This window comes from Oppia nitens, unplaced genomic scaffold (genome assembly GCF_028296485.1).
Source record: "Oppia nitens isolate AA-2021 unplaced genomic scaffold, nextdenovo-longstitch-racon4-pilon3 scaffold9_pilon_pilon_pilon, whole genome shotgun sequence".
Classification (NCBI taxonomy): domain Eukaryota; kingdom Metazoa; phylum Arthropoda; class Arachnida; order Sarcoptiformes; family Oppiidae; genus Oppia; species Oppia nitens.
Window position 1 is genome coordinate 2,064,374 of NW_026533253.1, and position 19,687 is coordinate 2,084,060.

At 25.1% G+C, this 19,687-nt stretch overlaps 1 protein-coding gene across 1 annotated transcript; it reads right to left on the bottom strand.

Moving 5' to 3' along the window:
• Positions 1-573: 573 nt before the first annotated feature.
• LOC128964535 (uncharacterized) lies at positions 574-10,745 on the bottom strand. The gene is made up of 4 exons (XM_054311156.1): positions 10,689-10,745; positions 10,141-10,567; positions 3,725-5,082; positions 574-1,688 (listed from the first exon to the last, which is right to left on the bottom strand). Exons 1-4 carry the CDS (start codon positions 10,698-10,700, stop codon positions 651-653), a joined length of 2,835 nt encoding a protein of 944 aa, XP_054167131.1. The 5' UTR covers positions 10,701-10,745; the 3' UTR covers positions 574-650.
• Between the last annotated feature and the right edge of the window lie 8,942 nt (positions 10,746-19,687).

Consider the following 19,687-nt stretch of genomic DNA (forward strand, 5'->3'; position numbering starts at 1 on the left):
TTGTTAACAAACACTACATTCTTGTCTTTATATTGAACTATATGTTAGATAATACTGTATGATATTATCTAACAATATAACTGTTAGGTTAGTACCAAAAATATGACTGTCCTTTTAATTGAGAAATCATGACAACAAATATACATTTCATTCATACACTCAGAAACAGATAGATGTGTTTAAATCAAATATCAATATTTATAAATAAACAATGATTTGACAATCAAGAGGACGCCCTTATTTTTGGACAGTTATATTGCAAAATAGATTATATATAATACAAGTATTGGAGAATTAAAGAGCGCTTATTCGTCAACTCTTTTGACTAAAAGATGTTTACTGTTAGTCATAAATAGGAATGTCATACAAAATAATCAAAGATTTATACAAACATTACAAACAATATATACGTTACAAATCATCTTATATTATATAATATATATATCATATAAAACTCAGTCTATCTTTTGTAGTGCTGAGCGCAGCATAATTTGGAAAGTCGTTCAAATGATATTATTGTTCAATATTATGTGATATCATAAATACATATTATATATACAGACACTAATCCAGGCTCAGTGTGACAGTTGTATTACATTATTTTTGATGAACTTTTACTATAAATCGGTTATAATCTTATCTGTAGGCAATCACGTCGATGGCATTGGAAGTACTGATTCAATAGGATTGGTATGACTGCTGATGAATGAATAATTGGTTGGTTCTCTCTGTTGCTGACTTTGTTGCAGGAAATTGGAGTTTCCATTGGTAGACATCACTTGCGGAGCTATACTAACAACCGGTTTCTGTGTGCCTGTAATCACATGAGAGTACAGATTCTGGTTTGCAATGTATGGCTTGAAATCATTAAATGTTTGTCGAGAATATTCGTTATTACTAAATGGTGTCTGACTCGTAGGTACGGATGGTATGGCAACCATTTTAGGCTGAGCTGGCATTGAATGAAATTTCATGTAATCATTGTTTTCTGTAAATGAAGTCATTCTTAAGTTTGTTTCGCGACCATAAAGTTGTTGACCGTTTGAATTGTTGCCCACATTATTAGTAAATATATTTGATGTCCTCTGAGGTCTTTTAGCTCGTCTAATGACAATTGTCTGGTCGTTCTCATTAAACGAACTCATCCTTTGATGTGGTATATTATTATATGTCTGATCGGTTGGCAGTGACGCCATATATCTCTGAAGAGATAAACTTCTAAAACATGGTTTATTAGCGGCCTCTGCGGCCTGTATTTGTTGCATAAGGCTCTCCATCGAAGACGACCTCTTCTCAAGAAATATTGACGGCGGAGGCGTTCCGTTGTTCTCATTGCTTGAGTTTGAGTGAACACCGCTAGACGTGTCACTTGCCTTCTCTGGTGAGGTCGATGTCTCACTAATAGATCCCGACCGAGGAGTCAACTGATCGGTATTATGATCATCTCTGCCAATATGCGGGGCAACAGTTAGAGGTCCAGAAACCGAGTTCAGACCATTCGGATAAACAGTAATTTCGTTGTTTATTTGATTCATTAAATGAAGATTTGTATTACACGCCTGTTGTGATGTCGAGTAGGTCTTCTCAACCAATATCTCATACTCTCCTTCAAGATGTGCCGGATTTGTTGTCATCTGAATCGGCATATTAGGCATATTTATCATTTCATTTTTTAGTGGACACAAGTTCTGGAAATACATAAACATATTATTAGAAAAATTATTATCTATAATGTATTATTAATACAATATTATACTACTTTATAGTATAATCTAAAATATTTTATAGTCTCTAATTTTGTTATAAAATTCTGATATATTCAAAATGTATTATCGTTTTAAAAATGTTTGCTTAAAGATTAACAATTGAGTCAATGACCGAAACCTTATTTATTGATTTTTTTAAATAGTAAATAAAAGTTATTAAAATTTCTTATTATTTAATCATATTTATAAAAAAAATTGTAGTATTTTAGTGATTATTAACAGTTTAGAAAATATCAAAACATAAAGATATTAAAATTATTATTTATTACATTTAATGTCAGCACAAATATAATTAAAATAAATTCAATTTTAATTCAAACATTTGTTTGGAATAAAAATAATGTTTTTTAATGTTTATGTTTTCTAAAACTTCTCATTAAATATTTTTTCATTAAAATAATTTCACCATAACTTGAATAAAAATTATAATTGTTGTATTTATTGTACTATTATTATTATGTAGTAATTTATATAATGATAAATTTAATATAAGTAATTATTTAGCCCTACTATTCAAATGTAATCAATTTATTGGCATTTGATCTTATTATATGACATTCCTCTGACATCAACCAAAAACATCATATATTGGATCAAATGATTAATATTATATATAATATATCAGATGATAGCTTATGCAAACATCAGCACAAATATTTCTCTTCTCTCTCTCTCTCTCTCTCTCTCTCTCTCTCTCTCTCTCTCTCATCCATTGACTTAAAATAACAATTCAAAAAAGTATATACAATAATAATACTCATTCATTAGAGAGTATAAGTAAAATGCATTTATCAATATATTGACAACCACTGTAATCCTATTTGTTAGATACTCCATAAAAATAGTAATTAATGTCATTATTTTATGTTATCAAACTAAACTAATCAAATTAATAAATTTAATTAAACATTAAAAAAATAATTTAAAAATATTTACAGTGTTACTTTCAAAAATTTTCTTAATGTTCAATAACACTTAAAACAAAAAAAAACATTATATTTTATATAATATCATACTATATATAAAATAAATACCAGTGTTTGACTTATAAGTAATTAGTGAATCAAATGGGAGTACTACTGAATATAATAAGTGTTATAAATTAAAGATAAAATAAAGTAACTCTAATTTGGATATCTCTTCAATTAATATAATATAAAACTTTAATGCATACAAAAAATCATTAAACTAAGTAATTTAAAATTAAATTCCTCACATTTATTGTATGTATTTGAATTAATATATATATATATATATATATATATATATATATATATATATATATATATATATATATAATTATAGTATAAATTCTTATTAAAGCAAACAAGTTTAAGTAAAATAAATTTAACAAACATAATATAATATTGTATTTTATCAATTTAACTAAAAACTATTTTTAAATTTATATAAAACACTTTTTTGTTGACTATTGTAAATAAAAATATTAATAAAAAAAAAGATTTATTTGACATTTTTATAATAAATCAGATTATACAATTTTTCAATATTATCTAAATAGAAATTTAAATATTGCAAAATAATATAATTATTTACTTTTCTAATTTACTTTAAATTTTCATTCATTCATTGTTTGTTGTTTAACAAAAAATAAATAAATTGTCTGCTAAATTAAATATAAGTTTAATTGCAGATGAAATAATTTTTGAATTATAAATTAATCGATTAATTTTATTCAAAATATATTTAGAGCCAAATAAAATAAATATATTTTAATAAATAAAATATTTTAAAGCAAACTATCACATTAAAGCTTATATACAGTATAACTTAACGACACTGATTGGTATATAATGTATAAGTATATTAAGTCATCAAAATAATCTAAAACTTTATTTTATTATTTTAATCTCATTTGACTATTACTAAACAATTGAAAATATAGATTATATAAAGTATTAAATAAATAAAATGACTGAATTAGTTATATGACATACCAGGTGTGTTAGGTCTGTGCTTTCAATTTGATTGTTGATAATCTTGCGAAGTGTCGCATATTCTCCATCCGAGTTGTCAGACATGTGATCCTCCAATTCAATAGCAATTTCTGAGTTTTTGTTTTTCTTTGATTTCAATGTACTTTTCGGAGATTTTTTATTTAGTTTTCTCTTTCCTCGACTACCATTAGTGCCATTTCCAGCATTTTCATCGAAAGACTTTTTACTATTACTTCTATTTATATTAGATTTCTTATCGCTTTTAATCCAAGTAATAGAGTTGTCATCTTCTGGAGATTCTTTGCTAAGTGTTTTATTAGGAGTTGAAAGCTTAGGTCTGAGCCAATATATGTCTTCCTCCTCTGTAGGAGAAACGGTTTTATGAGCCATATATGATTTGTGTGCCATTCCTAGTATCGCCTGTTTGGATGCCATTTCACGAATTTGATAAGTCTTTCCATTTTCAATGACTAAAAGAGGTGTTTCACCTCTTTGTTGAGGTATTGACTTATAATTGTAATTAAATCTATTCTGATAGTCAATGCAATCAAATGTAATATTGAAATGCCATTTGCTTTTAATAGTTAGAATTAGCCAAAGTATAACCCATGAAAATAAATGAATTGCCGTCGATATGATTGATATAAGTAGTGATGAGTCGAGACTTCCACAATATATGACCACAAATTGATACAATAGTGGAGATACACATATGGCTAATACAATGAGTGCAATGAAGGCATAAAAATGAGCCAAATATCCACACATCGGTAGTCTATTATGTTTGAGTGTGACGTGAAGTCTACGGTTTTGAGAGGAACGCCATTCACGATATTTGAATAATCCATACATATATAAGGGAAAGCCTGATATCGTCAATAGGATGATGTATGATATGAATACAAAGCATAGTTTTAATGGTGTGACACTCGATGACGGCTTAAAGCGCACCAAAACCAGAGATGGATCACAAACTAATACTTTGAACGCCACTTGAAATGCTGAATACATTAACAGACTTTGAACTAAATTAATAACAATTTGAACGGAAAATAGAAAACCAAAGCCTTTATGAATTCGCCAGAAGACTGAAGGATAGCGAACGGCTATTATGAAGAGTGCGACCGCAAAGTTGATTAACTCTACCGACAATACACCCGACTCTTCAATGCGAACCTCATATTGTTTGCCAAAATTATTTGACGACTGTTTTGTCAAATAAGTATTTACAGTAAAACTTTCTAAATTAAGTTGACTTCTCTCGGAGTCTGTAATTGTATTGAGAAAACTAAGCGCCGGAATCCTCTTGTCTTCCAAACGGTTTAAAACAAAATCCATTTCGGTTTTCCAGATATCACCTAAAAATGATTACAAATAAATAAAAATAGATATCAAAAATTGTAGTTTTGTTATTATTATGAAATGAAACTATTATTATTATATATTTCTTTAAGTTATGCTTGACTTCAAAAACCAATATTATCATAGAATTGATGCCTTTTCGCAAATGTTGCCCTTTTCTAGCAATATATTTGTATTTGTATACAAAAAAAAAAACATATTTTATATTTTAATATAAATCATATGCTTTCAAAAATCCAAAGCATAAAGTAAAATATAAAAGCAAAGTATAGAAAAAATAACAAAATAAAATACATATCATTGTTTGCAATCTATAGTTATGTTTGTTGTTTGAAAACCTCTAGAGATATTTGTATTTCACAAAAAAGGTATCAGTTTTAAGTGTAACAATACATAGAAAGATAACGTTTGGACAGAAACTAGATTTAGATTAATTTATAGTTAAGATAGTGTCGACTTTTAAAAATCAAATGAGTCATTAAATTAATGAAACAATATTTTAAATATTAACTTTTATTCACTCTTTTAGTAAAATATAAATGCATTACTTCTACGACAACTACAAAAATTGAGCCCTCAATCAACCCCTTTCTCTCTCAGGGATTACAAATGAGATGTTTATTAAGTTGTTTGTTATGTCTAAAAGTGATATTTTGGTCTTATATTTCAATGAAAATTAATCAAACAAACAGCACTCAAATGAATCGATAATTAATTGTCAAATTGATTCAATTTTATATCATATTTAATATAATTTATTGTCTAAATTTTATAAATAAGATAAAAATTAAGTTAATTTTCAATCTAAAGTCCAATCTGTGGTTTATATAACTTAAAGTGGTTTTGAAAAGTTTTGTATCCGCTGTAAATTATTGCACATTATGTTATCAATATATATATAATCTTATAAAAAGATTAAAAACAACGTCACAATAAAGACTTAAATTTATATATAGTTTTGTATTGTATTGAATCGAGTCTTTTGTTTAAAAGCAATCAATTTTATCAAAATGTAAGAAAATACTCAATAATTTGATTTTCTACTTATAATACAATAGACATATCAGACTATATACTGTATATATCATGTTTTATGCTTTTAAGTAAATTGTATGAATTGTGTAAAATCATATCTTTTAAAATAATTTATTTTATCATATTGCATTACATTTATTTACACTATTAAATTTATTTATTTATTTTTTAGGTACAAGATAAGTTTAAATTAATCACTAAACTTTATATTAATAACTATAATTCAGAATACGTAATTATATATTATATATATATATTTAAAAATACATAAATTTTTGTATAAATTAGGATATATTATGTGAAAATATTATAAAACGGGTGAATATAATAATAAATGTAACAAAAGAGTCTTCCAAAAGATTGAATTTTTTGTTGATATTATTATTATAAAACATAAAATCCATAAATTTTATGCACTAAATATCAGACATAAAACAATTTATAATAAAATCTACTTTTTTTAATAAACTAGTAATAAAAAATTGTTAACTAAATAAATTTTTATTAAAAACTAATTTAAAATTCAAATTTAGTTCATATAAAAAAATAGTTTTTTTTGTGAATTAATCAAGACTTTCACTATATTTGTGTTATGTTGAATACATTGAGTTTGGCAAACAAATAGACGAATAATTGTCTAAAATACAATATATTGGATGCCATTCAATAAATTGCTTATACTATATATATATATATATATATATATATTATTGTTTATCATTGAAAGACACATCTCTTTATATATAAATTTATTATTATATTGTGTGTCATCACAATTGTTGTGCCGTAAAGTATGATTGCAGGCATTGACTATCACTACTGTTTTATAACAGAAATAAACTTTGATTTTTTCCAAACAAATAAAGTTTATATGATTTTTCCCCAAACGATGTCATTGAAGACAATTAACTTAAATTGTAATTTTTATTTATCTATACTAATAAAGACATTTTTAATTAAATTTCATATAAATGGATAAATATTGTGATTTTATTGTATACAAAACTTATAACAATATTTTGTAAAAATCATATTTCATGGATGATTTAAATTTTGACGGAAACTATAATGAATCAATTATCTATGGAAAGTATACATATGTTTCATATAAATAAATATTGTAAGTCTAGCACAAGTACTGTATATATGATATTATACTTAAGTGTGTTTGAGGTTTGGGTTCAGTTATCGAGTTATATTAGGGAAGGGCTGCTATCATAATGAATCCCTCTCTCTCTCTCTCCCTCACCGGGAATGGGATCTAAGGAAAGCAATATTTAGTACAGCGATGGGTTAAATGGCATTTGAATGGCACACATGAAGATCTTGAATGTCATTGAATTGCATTTTTGTGTTTTCTGTATAAATGCACACAAATATAGCAGCTGTGCATCACTTTAACAATGATTGCCATTCAGTGCCTAACAAATAAAAATATAACATTCAGTTTTCAACAAAATTTCCACTATTTTTATATAAAACAGTAGTCGAGTTATCGGCAAAAATAAACAGCACAGCAGTAATTGCGATAAACACTTATTTTTTATACACTTTTCACTCTAAAGTAGTTGTAATAAAATAAATGAAAAAGAAAATAAAGTAAAATAAGAGAAAATATAAAATATATATAAAATATGGAAAATAACTAAAATGTTTCCCAATAGTGTTGGAAACTAAAATGTTGCAAATAAGTAAATTTTTAAATAAGTTTATTGTCACAAAATTTACATTAGGAACTGAAAAATTAACCAAATTTAATAATATATTTAATAATTTTCTAAAAATAATAAAATTAGTCAATATTTATGTTTACATTTAGTATTTAGATCAAAACAAGAAATGTTTTTTAAAATAAATTATAAATAGCATTTATGTTATGAAATAAAACATAATATTTTGTATAAATATTAAAATTCATATCACGTTTTGATACAAAATAATAATAATAGCTTTTACTTTTATTATCTGTATATTATTATAAAAGGTTAGAATTTTAAATCATAAGTATAAGAATTTTGGTGTCAAATCAAATGGTTTGCCGTTATATTTGTAATGAGTTTTTACATACAATTTATTTAAAAGATTTTGAATAAATCCATAAAATGGACTCTATTTTCGGCTATTTTTTGTTGGTTTGATTTGAATAATACGGTATTATTATCAGTATATATATTATATCAATATATCGTAGTCTATATATTATATAGAAATAAAATATTATATCTGTTGTTATGACTCATCAGAAAATCCCCCAAAATTTAAGCGTCACTGTCATGACTGGCAATACTGACTGTACTGTCATTCATAGAGAAGCTTATGAACCGAATGAAGGGAATGGCAGTCAATAGAGAAGATGTAGAGATGTAGTGATATGTTGTGTAAGAGTAGGAGTAGTAGTTCAACAACTGGTGGTCTATTGATTAAACCTTAAAGGGATTGTATTTTGAAAAGTATGTCTGAAAATCTTATGGTTTTTTTCAACATTGAATTCAATATCATTTGGGTTTGTGTCTGTAAATGGCTGTTACTTTCATATAAATTCATATGAAATATACTGTACTGTATATCAGGTATTAAAGTAGAGATTATCTGTATATTTGTCTTCTATTTTTTCATTCAAAATACATATAACAGTATTACAAACTTAAATAATGCTCATCTTTAGCACCAATACGTCTAAATTCAATACTTCTTTATTTATTTAAGACTATATGAATCAATAGTTAACTATTGCTAATGCTCTGAGGCAAACACATACATTTACTGTACACACATACCAGTGCCGGTTGGTTAGTGCCAATCTTTAAGCAATATTTCTCAGTCACTGACAAACCAAACCATATTACTATTTATTTCAACCAAAACTCTTAAGACACAGTAATAGTAATCAATCGATAACTATAAACTTAATAATATATAAGGATTCATGTTTTAATGGACGCTCATATTAATGGGAAAGGGATGCAGAGATTATCAAAAGTACAGTATATGTTATCCAACTCTGTACTGTATTATTATAAAAGTTAAGCCTGATTTGCATATTTTACTGAAATAAATAAATAAGAAATGACTGCCAAAAAATATGGACTTACTTTATGAGTGTTTCCCAAAATACAATCCGTGCAAAACAAAACTTACTTTTTATTCAGTAATACTATTAAATTAGCCTTAAGTTAAAGTATTTCTTACATTGAAATGAACATCAATTTTTCAGTTCATTCCCTTCTTATAGTTTCATATAATTTATGGTTCACTAACTTTAAAGTCTAAAGAATATTCTTTAAAATTCTTTAATAAGAATACCTATTCTTTATATTGTTATAAATAAAAATTGTCTGTTATTTTTATTTTTCATCATAGTTTCAATTTTAATATAGTTATTATATAAAATTAAAAATAAAGTTATTCACATAGTTGATAACACAATCATCACAATAGTGTCAAATTAGAGTTGCTATTTATGTAATATATCATTGAATTGAATAAACAATTAATTAAAACTAAATACTTTTGTGTCACATTTTTAATTAATAATTTCAATATATTTATTCATTAATTAGATTTAAATAGGCATTTGAATAGACTTCAGATAAAATAAATTGAATACTTTAGTAAAACGATATGTGATTCAAATTGTTTGTCTCTTATTATTCAAATCAATGTATTATTCATTGAAGCATTTAATAGGAAAAAAGTGTCTAAATATCGGCTCATAAATAATTCACATAACGTTTGAACAATACTTTTAGTACAAAAACGTTAGATTTTGTTAAATATTGAATATTTTTATGTAATCTCATATTAATTATTGTATAAAATTTGTTCATATTTGACAAAATTGCTTAATTAATAGCAAAAAACAGGCAAAGAAGTGACCATTAGTTTACAAATTATGCTAATGTTTGAGTAATTACTGTATGTGTTTGTGAGTCAATGTGCGGGTCGTGTGTCAGTTAAGACCTCACACTAAGTCAACAGTAAAGATGTTAAAAGTGATTGAAATGTCACTAATGTCTTACCTCTTCCAAGAAATCCATGTTTTATGAGTTGTGCTTCCATTAGGACCCGTGGTATTAGAAAACAAAGTGATGCCAACAAATGCATAAACGGAGCCATTGGTAGGCAATGCCTCCAAATTACTCGCAATGAGTGAAACCTTTTCTTTCTTCGTATTTCTTTAGCGGATGTATTCATTGTATTCAGATTTTGATATATATTATTGACAGAAGTGTCATAAGTTTTGCTTTGATTTCCAAGTTTATGGCCATCATTGGGATAATTGCCGACTTTCATCATTGCCAACACCACAAAAAATGGTAGCATTACTACACCCGTTCCGATGAATACAACATAAGCATTGAGAGATGAAAAGGGTGGCTGACCATTGGGCCAGGGAAGGGACAGGTAGATAGTGAATCGTTTTATTGAGTTGGCTATTATATAGATCTAGTGATTAATGACAAGAAAAAATAGATTATCAATAATATATATAAACATTTTTTCTTTGTTGTTGTATTAATAGTACAAACAATCATTAAGTTAATCGAGAAGTCATGTGAAAGCATACCTGAAGTGCCATCACTAGAGTACAGTACCAAATGGACCACAAACTGTTCAAAGTATAGGTGCGATCACTTCTTTGGCACTCAAATGGTAACGGCTGTCGACTCTTTCCCATTCTTCCAGTATTTGAAGACATTATTTTCAAATAGTAATCAAATTTGACACTAATTTAACAAATCATTTCTAAAAAAAGGAGAAAAAATTAAATTAAAATTACTTAACACGTAATATAATATTATTAATATTAACTTTTAAAAGAGTTATTAACTATAAAAATTCAATAACATAGCAAATATTTACAGTAAAGTAATGTACAGTACATTCAATTATTTTCAAAAAATTATTAGAAATACTGCAAATGTTATGTCCGTTTAATATAAAAATATATTATAACAAACAATCATTACTTCTAAGGGCATAACAAAAATAAATTTATAGTTATGTGAAATTTAATTGCAGTAAATTCTTGGCATTTTACAAGAGTACACAACAATAGCTTGTATTTATAATAACCTATATATATATATATATACCGGTATACTGTATATTGTTGTGTTGTACTATCAATGCAGTGTTGTATTTATATTTGGATTTCAATAAACTTGGACTCAGACTGTAATTATAAGGAAAAGCTATAATATAAATAAAGTAATCATTAATTCTGTTTTCTAAATGCTTTAACACTATTATAGTGTTTTGTATAGTTTTTTTTAAATAGACATTAGTTTATAAATCTGACAAACAATAATTGTTTAGACAATTCAATATATTAAAACATTGACTGCATTACAGAGTAATTTCAATTAATCAACTGTTATGTCTGATTGATTTATTTTTGTCAAAATAAACGTTAATAAAAACAATTTTGACATTAAATACAATTTTATTGTCATCATAATTATAAGTTATGGCAAATAAATAAATACAAAGGAGGGGAGCGCCAGTCAGACTAGCAATTGTGTATAAATTGTAGCACTTATTGGCCTAAATTGATATTATTAGATATACTATATATTAATAAATTCAATTAATCAGTTCATTGAGCAAAAATTTAATATTGAGTTTTATAGTGACTATTAATACAGGGCTATAATAAGCAAAATGTGCAAATAATTAACCAAATTTACACATTAACTGTTAGTCAAATAATAATTAATAACATGAAACAGTACCTATAGTTTTAATATTAGTTATACAGTAGACTTGTTTTGTATATTAAAAAATTAGTGTTCAAAACAAACTAAATTAAATATACAGTGTTTGTACTCGAAATAAATTATGTGTTTATTTGTAGTGACTGTCAAAAGTTATTTCAAGACCTAATGGCAAACAAAATGATCAGAAAATATCTAATTAACTGTAAGCTTAACAACACAGACATTACTCTGCTTTAAATGAAAAGCAGATGTAACCCAACATACCCTCCAATGATCACATGTAACACATATAGAGAGGGTATAAGAGTCTACAGAGTAGTAGTCAAATGTCTCACAAAACAGTTATTTGATATGAAATTTAGATTTAGGTCTAAATATTGTATTTAATGCTAACATTTACTTATACAATGTATTGCAATAATTTTCCCAAAAGTCTACAAAATACAGTATATTCTATGTTTCGTGTGATTCGTCTTTTATTACATTTATGGTCTCAAAGCTATCACATAATTTTGTTTATATTATTATTTCTCATAAATAAATATTTATTTTACAACCATAACTTTAATTAATTTATTAATGAACGGAGCAAATAATAAATAAGTTAATTATAAATTATTTGCATCAACTTGTTTGCACTATAAAAGTGATTAGTAGCAGTAATAGTAGTGATCATCAATTGTCATATCAAATAACACAATCGTTTAATTTGTTGTTTAGAAATAAACTATAATTTTGAAAATTACATATCAGAAGATTTTTTGACTGAATTTATGACAAATATCTGGAAATAAATAGCAAATCAACGAACCGAACAAGAGATCGACAAGTTTTCAACTTTCGTGAACCGCATAACAAATTATTTGACAATTTTTTCGTTGAATTTCTAAATTTAATATATAGTCACTGATAAAAATCATTATTTGAAATTGAAAACATATATTATACAGTAGTTTCTATGATATACTATATTAATGAAAGGAAATTAAAGTTGGCTTAAATTAGAAACCTGTATGATATAGCTTTCAAAAATAAAAAGGTATATAATATTTGCTCATTAAAACTAGTATTCACTAAAGTGTATAAAACTGTATAATAATTAAATCTATGATATACTGTATAAATTGGTGTCGTCCATCATATAACTATTATAAAACCTAACCGTCATATTAGTTGAAAGTGCAAAATCAAGCCATAAGTACATTAACTGATAGAAAGGGCAAATCGATTCAAGCATTTTGTTGTATCACTCGACTAAACACAACATCACTGCTAGTATTGGGTGTTAAGTCAACCTAAACTTGATATTAGCAGTGATGAAGAACTTTGGGTTATTTTGTGTCTTTCATATACTCTTAAAAAATTGTATTTAATTTTAAATTTTTTTTTCTTCATTACTATGTCTGACAACACTTCTCTATTGAATTCTAGTGTTACTTAAAGTATTATATAGTAATATATAAAGAATATATGAGTACTTTCAAGAATATTCTCTGGAGTGACAATACAGTTGACAACAAAACAACAACATATGAGACACACCTCTGATTCACAATTTGTTATCTCTAAACACATCATAAAAACATCATTTTATATATATATTTATATTATTTTTTTCATATTCATACTATAAAATTGTGAAAATAGCAATAAAATACATAAAATATAAGTCTTGAATATTATTATAAATGACAACAAAATTGTTTTGTTTAGCTTTAGGTAAAAAGTACATTACTCTACACTATCGATAATAATATTATTGATAATATTAATGCACCGAAAATGTGTTAATCGCTTAAAGCTCTTATATATATATATTTAATATCATTCACAACATATCGTATAAATAATTTTTATTACTTAAATATAATATGATATTATGAGTGCATATCGTTTTCATTTAGTATGAATATTAATCAAAACAATGTGCGCCTAAATTAGTGTTTAATTGAAATGCAAAAGAGGAGAGGACACGGATAGTCAAACTCATCACCGGCGCAGACATTACTGAAAATTAGTCAAACAATGGGCACTGAGAGGCAAACATTTATTAATTATATTCCTAAAATGTATGCAATATTATGTATTGAATATTTATGTATGTATTTTTCCCATTTCTAACTAACAAAAAATATATATTTAATTATTAGTTTCCATAAATTTTATAATAAACGTTGAGATTCGCTATTCATCATAATTATACAGTAGTTGGTTTACAACATTTATAATAAATTCAATAAAAAATAGAAATTTAATTTATTATATTTTGTGTTGTATTAAAATAAAAATAATTATAATAATAAAAATATGTCATTAGATAAAGCTTTGCTAAAAAGTAAATTTCAAATAAAAAGTTTTATTATAAAAAAATATTGAATTGTTATATAAATTTATTTTCTCATATATAAAAATATAACAAAAAAAAGTATTATATAAAGAATAGTATTATATTCTACATTATATCTAATTCAGTGAATATAAGGGTTAAGTACAGGAAAAGTAAGATAATATTATTTTTATTCTTAACCAATACTTAACAACTAATGACATGTTGTGATAAAATCGGTCAACAATTAGTGTAAAAACAAGAGTTAAATGTCGACTCTATTAAGCTGTCGGTGCAGTCATTTCCAAATGATATGACATTTAAAGTATAAAAAAAATTCTTTTTCTATTAACTCTAAAAAACAAAAATGAATAAATGACATAATATATTGTTATAAATAATGTTTAGATTCCATATATAGAGTCAAACTAATTAACTATCCTTTTCTAACCTAACTGTGCTATTACTGTACATCAGAGAAGACCATTAATAATAAATAATTGATTAATTCATTCATTTAAACCTAGTTTTGAGTAAAGGATGTTAAGTGGGCTCACATGAGATGAGAGGTTTAACCGCTTATCTAAATGTGATTCCAGTTTACATCAATACTGCGTTCAATCATTGGTATGTAAATTGTATTAAATAACTGTGAAATCTATAGAAATGGAAAAAAAACCTGAAAAATATTTCTATAAAAAATAGTTCAATTGATGTTTGATCTCTTTTTTTTTGTCTAAATTTAGCTATTTTTAGTTCAGTTTCAATAGTTTAGAAAAAAGTCAACAATAATTGAATCGAAAACTTTGAAATAAAAGACACAAATATATACTCAACTATAGTGAACACGAAAAGCAAAGATAATAGATTTACAAATAAAATATAAAAAAGTCTAGAATTCCTTATCTAACGGCACCGGTATTTCAGTATTTTATTTAATAATTCCTTACTTTATGTATTTTACAGACAGAATAAGTGCAGTGATATGACATATAAAAGACACTCATAAAAAATGTATTAATATTTACAATTACAATAGTTTTTTTGTAAGACATCAAAAAAATCAAAAACCATGAATTCCAGGAATGTTATAAAAATTAAAATATTTAATATTATAGAAAAAATGTTTTTAAAAACTTACATTTGAACAATAAAATGATGTAATTGCTTGAAGTTAATCGCAATAATATTCAGTTGTAATATTTAAGGCAAAAAATGTTTTCTTTATATTTATATAAATATAACTTATATAACGATTGGTAAAAAACAAATGCTAAACAAAAAAGTGATTATAAACGAAGTGTTTGTACACAATGTGACACTTCTTGTCAAATGTGTTTGTCTTGAGAAACGACTTTCACGTCTATGACAGACACCAAACACAACAAACTCTAACCAAACTTTCAGCCGAAAAACTCACAGAAGAGAGAGAGAGACAACACTTTCTAAGTGTAATGTTATAGATATATAGCATTTATAGCATTTGCTTCACCAATGACTGCCTTCAACTGAACGGCAGCTGCGGTTCAATCCATTTCACTCATAAGGGAGTCATAACAGGGGTGGACACCACTAGCACAGCACTACTGCCACTGACTGCCAAATCCTAACTGTGCTGACAATCACCGCACTCACCGATCAATACGATTATTGCATTATTTTGAACCAAACTTTTCTTTAGCTTTTAACGAGTATTACTTTATTTCTATTAAGATATTAATGTAACGATGAAATCATTTTCTAATTATTGCATTTAATTAGATAACTGTTATCCTCTTTTATCATCAAAATTTAATATTGACTTAAATACAACTAAATTTAATTTGTATATAAATTGAAATAATTTTATTATTAAATAACTGTTGACTTAATAATATGTATTTTGAGCTTATATTTATAGTTACTATATATGAATGCAGTTAAACACAATTGTCTTTTTTTTGCAAACTTATATGATATGAGATGTCATTTGATGACATTTGTCACATCAGGTCCAACCATTTGACAAGTGCTTCGATAATCCAAAAGCTGGTGTTTCACCTGCAATACCAGTAAAGTAATGGCAAGTCTTAACATTGAATTCATTTGAGTTATTAAATGGTTCATAACTAAAGAAATTCACTTTTTTCTTATCAAATAACAATCAATTCTTCTGTTAGCTATATTGTCGGACAAAAACAGACAAATAAACCCCAATTGAAAGCCTTAGACACCTGGCGTACGACTGACAGCACGAGTCGGCACGTGTTATAAGGAGTCGTAAAACTAGAAAACATTTTTTCGTTGAACATCTGCTCTCATTCTTTAACATTAAGTTTATCGCCTAAACCTCTCTAAAGCCTTACTTTTAAAAACTATTGAACTGAAATGTCCGGACCAGTGATATGGAGAAGTGCAGTGCAGACATACCTAAAAGGAACGGTACCTCAAAAATATATATAATAATTGAGCTCTACTTGTGGCATGCGTTGGGCACGCGTTTCAGTTTTACAATATATACTCAATTTTTAAGTCCAATCAATGGCACTCTTTTGGATGAACATCTGCTCCGTCCAGAAGAGAGGTCACACTTTAAGGTCACATATGAAGCATCTGCTCCTCTCTTCTGTATATTTAGTATAAAACCTCATTTGACTTAAATGTGTGTAAAAAGTATATTATAACCTCAAGAATGTCTGTCGTATGGCTCAACACTTCAAAAATCATTTGCTGCCAAACAAACTACACTCTAGTCTATCATATGATTAACAACATTACTGTAGAAACTCAGACAGTATCTCAATAGTTACTCTCTCTCTCTCTCTCTCTCTCTCTCTCTCTCTCTCTCTCTTTCTCTCTCTCTTTCTCTCTCTCTTTCTCTCTCTCTTCTCTCTCTCTCTCTCTCTCTCTCTCTCTCTCTCTCTCTCTTCTCTCTCTCTCTYTCTCTCTCTCTTTCTCTCTCTCTTTCTCTCTCTCTTTCTCTCTCTCTTTCTCTCTCTCTCTCTCTTTCTCTCTTTCTCTCTCTCTTTCTCTCTCTCTTTCTCTCTCTCTCTTACACACACACACACACACACAGACACTCACTTGTGAATAAGTTTACCAAAATTGTTAACTTTTATGAAGTTAACTATACTTTTCAAGCTCTAAATACAGTAATACTATATATAAATAAATATCTCAGATCTCAAACACTGTTAAACTTTATTATATTTATGTATAATATCTGATCATATAATGTATAGCATAATACTGTATGTATTTTCTTTAATATAACAAAACTAATTTATATTCAAAAGTTTTTACATATATTATCTATGCATTGCTATTCATTACTATAATTTATTGTCTAAAATTTTTATATACATTGTTCGTATATTTTGAATGAAAATATTTAATATAATATACATTCTTTGACATGATTTATAAATTATTAAGTTTACTAATACATACTTAAAATAAAATAATCAGTTGTTAAATGATAATTTTACTATTGATTAACTGTTACCATATGTGCCAATTCAATCAATTTATACACCATATCAATATTACAGTATTATAACAAATTCATTTACTTTATTTTGTTGGTCAATATATCAATAAATACTCATGTCTTTCAATCATTATAGTCATACAATATAATATTATATATACAGTAAAAAATATATATAAACTTATATTTAAGTTAGACATCACTCACATCGATACCAATAGTATAGTAAATCTCACTTAAGTCCTGTTTGCTATTGATTATCAATTGTATGGAAAAAACAAAGTAAACTAATTGTTGTAAGAAATGATAAATTATTTTCAATATTTGGACGCCTTTATTATACACTACTATAGTATTGATTTAAATCGATCTTTTCGTATGCATTGTTATTTTTTCTACTAAAAAAACAACATTTAATTTATTATACCCCACTATTGCAATTGATATTTCATTGTTTTTTCTCCCACTAAATCAATAAATATTATGTAAAATCTTACTGAGATAACACTATATGAAAAATGTGTATTAAAAATGCCATATTGTATATGTAAATATAAAGTATATACAAAATATCTAATTTATAATGCAAGCAATATATAATATGCGTGGATATACATAAACTTTTACTCAGTTGTCCATGATATTTTTTTTAAAAACTATTAGAAAATTTCATTTATAACTTAATAAATTTATTTACATTAATATATATTATATATTATTTGCAATATTAATGTAAATAAATTTATTAAGTTATCAAAGATTTTTTAAGTTTTAAAAAATATCATATTATTATGATATATATTCTTTGCTATAGAATGCCATTTTAGATCAGGGTAAAATACTGATTAACAATTAACTGATATAATATAAATTTATAATATATCTATAGGTTTTAATGATAATAATGTTGATTAGTTTTATATAATTATCTTAGATTACACCAGCCTTTGATAAAATGCATTAATATATTATTTATTGAATTGTATAATATTGGACTTAATACTCTCAATTTAATTAAAAATTAATTTTATAATAACAAAATAATAAATTTTGTTTATAATTCTATAAATTGTATGTAATGTTGTGGACTATTAATTAATATCCTGTTTTTAAATAATATGCAAAAATTAGTAATATATTGTATTACACACTGTATACTGTATGATATGATTTATCAAATTTACAAAATATTCAACTATTGTATATAATTAGAGTAAAACTTAAACTAATATTATTTATACAAAATTAAATATCGAATGTTAAAAACAAATTAAATTTATAATTACACTAAAACTGATATTAACTATTATAGCAAACAAATACAATTTTATATAATACTTAACACAAAAACTACTGCAAGTTATATTAATATTACTGTAGTAACTATTATATAATATTATATATTATATTATAAAATTAAAAATTGTATTATAATTATTTTTTAAAACTTTTATTTAAAAAACATATTAATAGTAGAATATAAAAATTTGTTGCTAAAATATTTTTCAATAATAAAATTCCTATATACTTTATTTTGTTATTAATTGCATAATACTGTACATATAAATCAATTTTTAAATATTTTATGTTTTATTGAATTAAATGTTATTGAATTGAATATTACACACTAACAAGTGAGTTGTGTTTATTAAATTTTTTTATTTATTTTATAATGTATATAAAACTAAATAAAAATAATACTTTAGAATACATTATGATTCACAAAAATAAAATTAAAAATTTTTATAAAACATTAATTAAATTATATATATATATATATATATATATATATTATATATATAAATTCATTGAATTAATTACAATGATTTATCTTTAATTATAAATAAAATTATAAATATTAATCTCTATAATATACTATTTATTATATACAATATAAAAATTATATAATGTACAGTATATGTTAGTATTATTCAATAGAATATACAGTACATCATATAAATTATATAATTTATATTGTAATAAACCTTAAAAACTATAAATAAAAATAGATAAAATCAATTGTATAAAATTAAATAATAAATATAATAAAT

What these genes read in the sequence shown, in the direction of transcription:
- LOC128964535 (XM_054311156.1), bottom strand. An exon ending in ACATGGATTTCTTGGAAGAG is followed by an intron (nt 5,083 to 10,140) that starts GTAAGACATTAG and finishes AATCATTTTTAG; the next exon opens with GTGATATCTGGAAAACCGAA. An exon ending in GCACAGACCTAACACACCTG is followed by an intron (nt 1,689 to 3,724) that starts GTATGTCATATA and finishes ATGTATTTCCAG; the next exon opens with AACTTGTGTCCACTAAAAAA.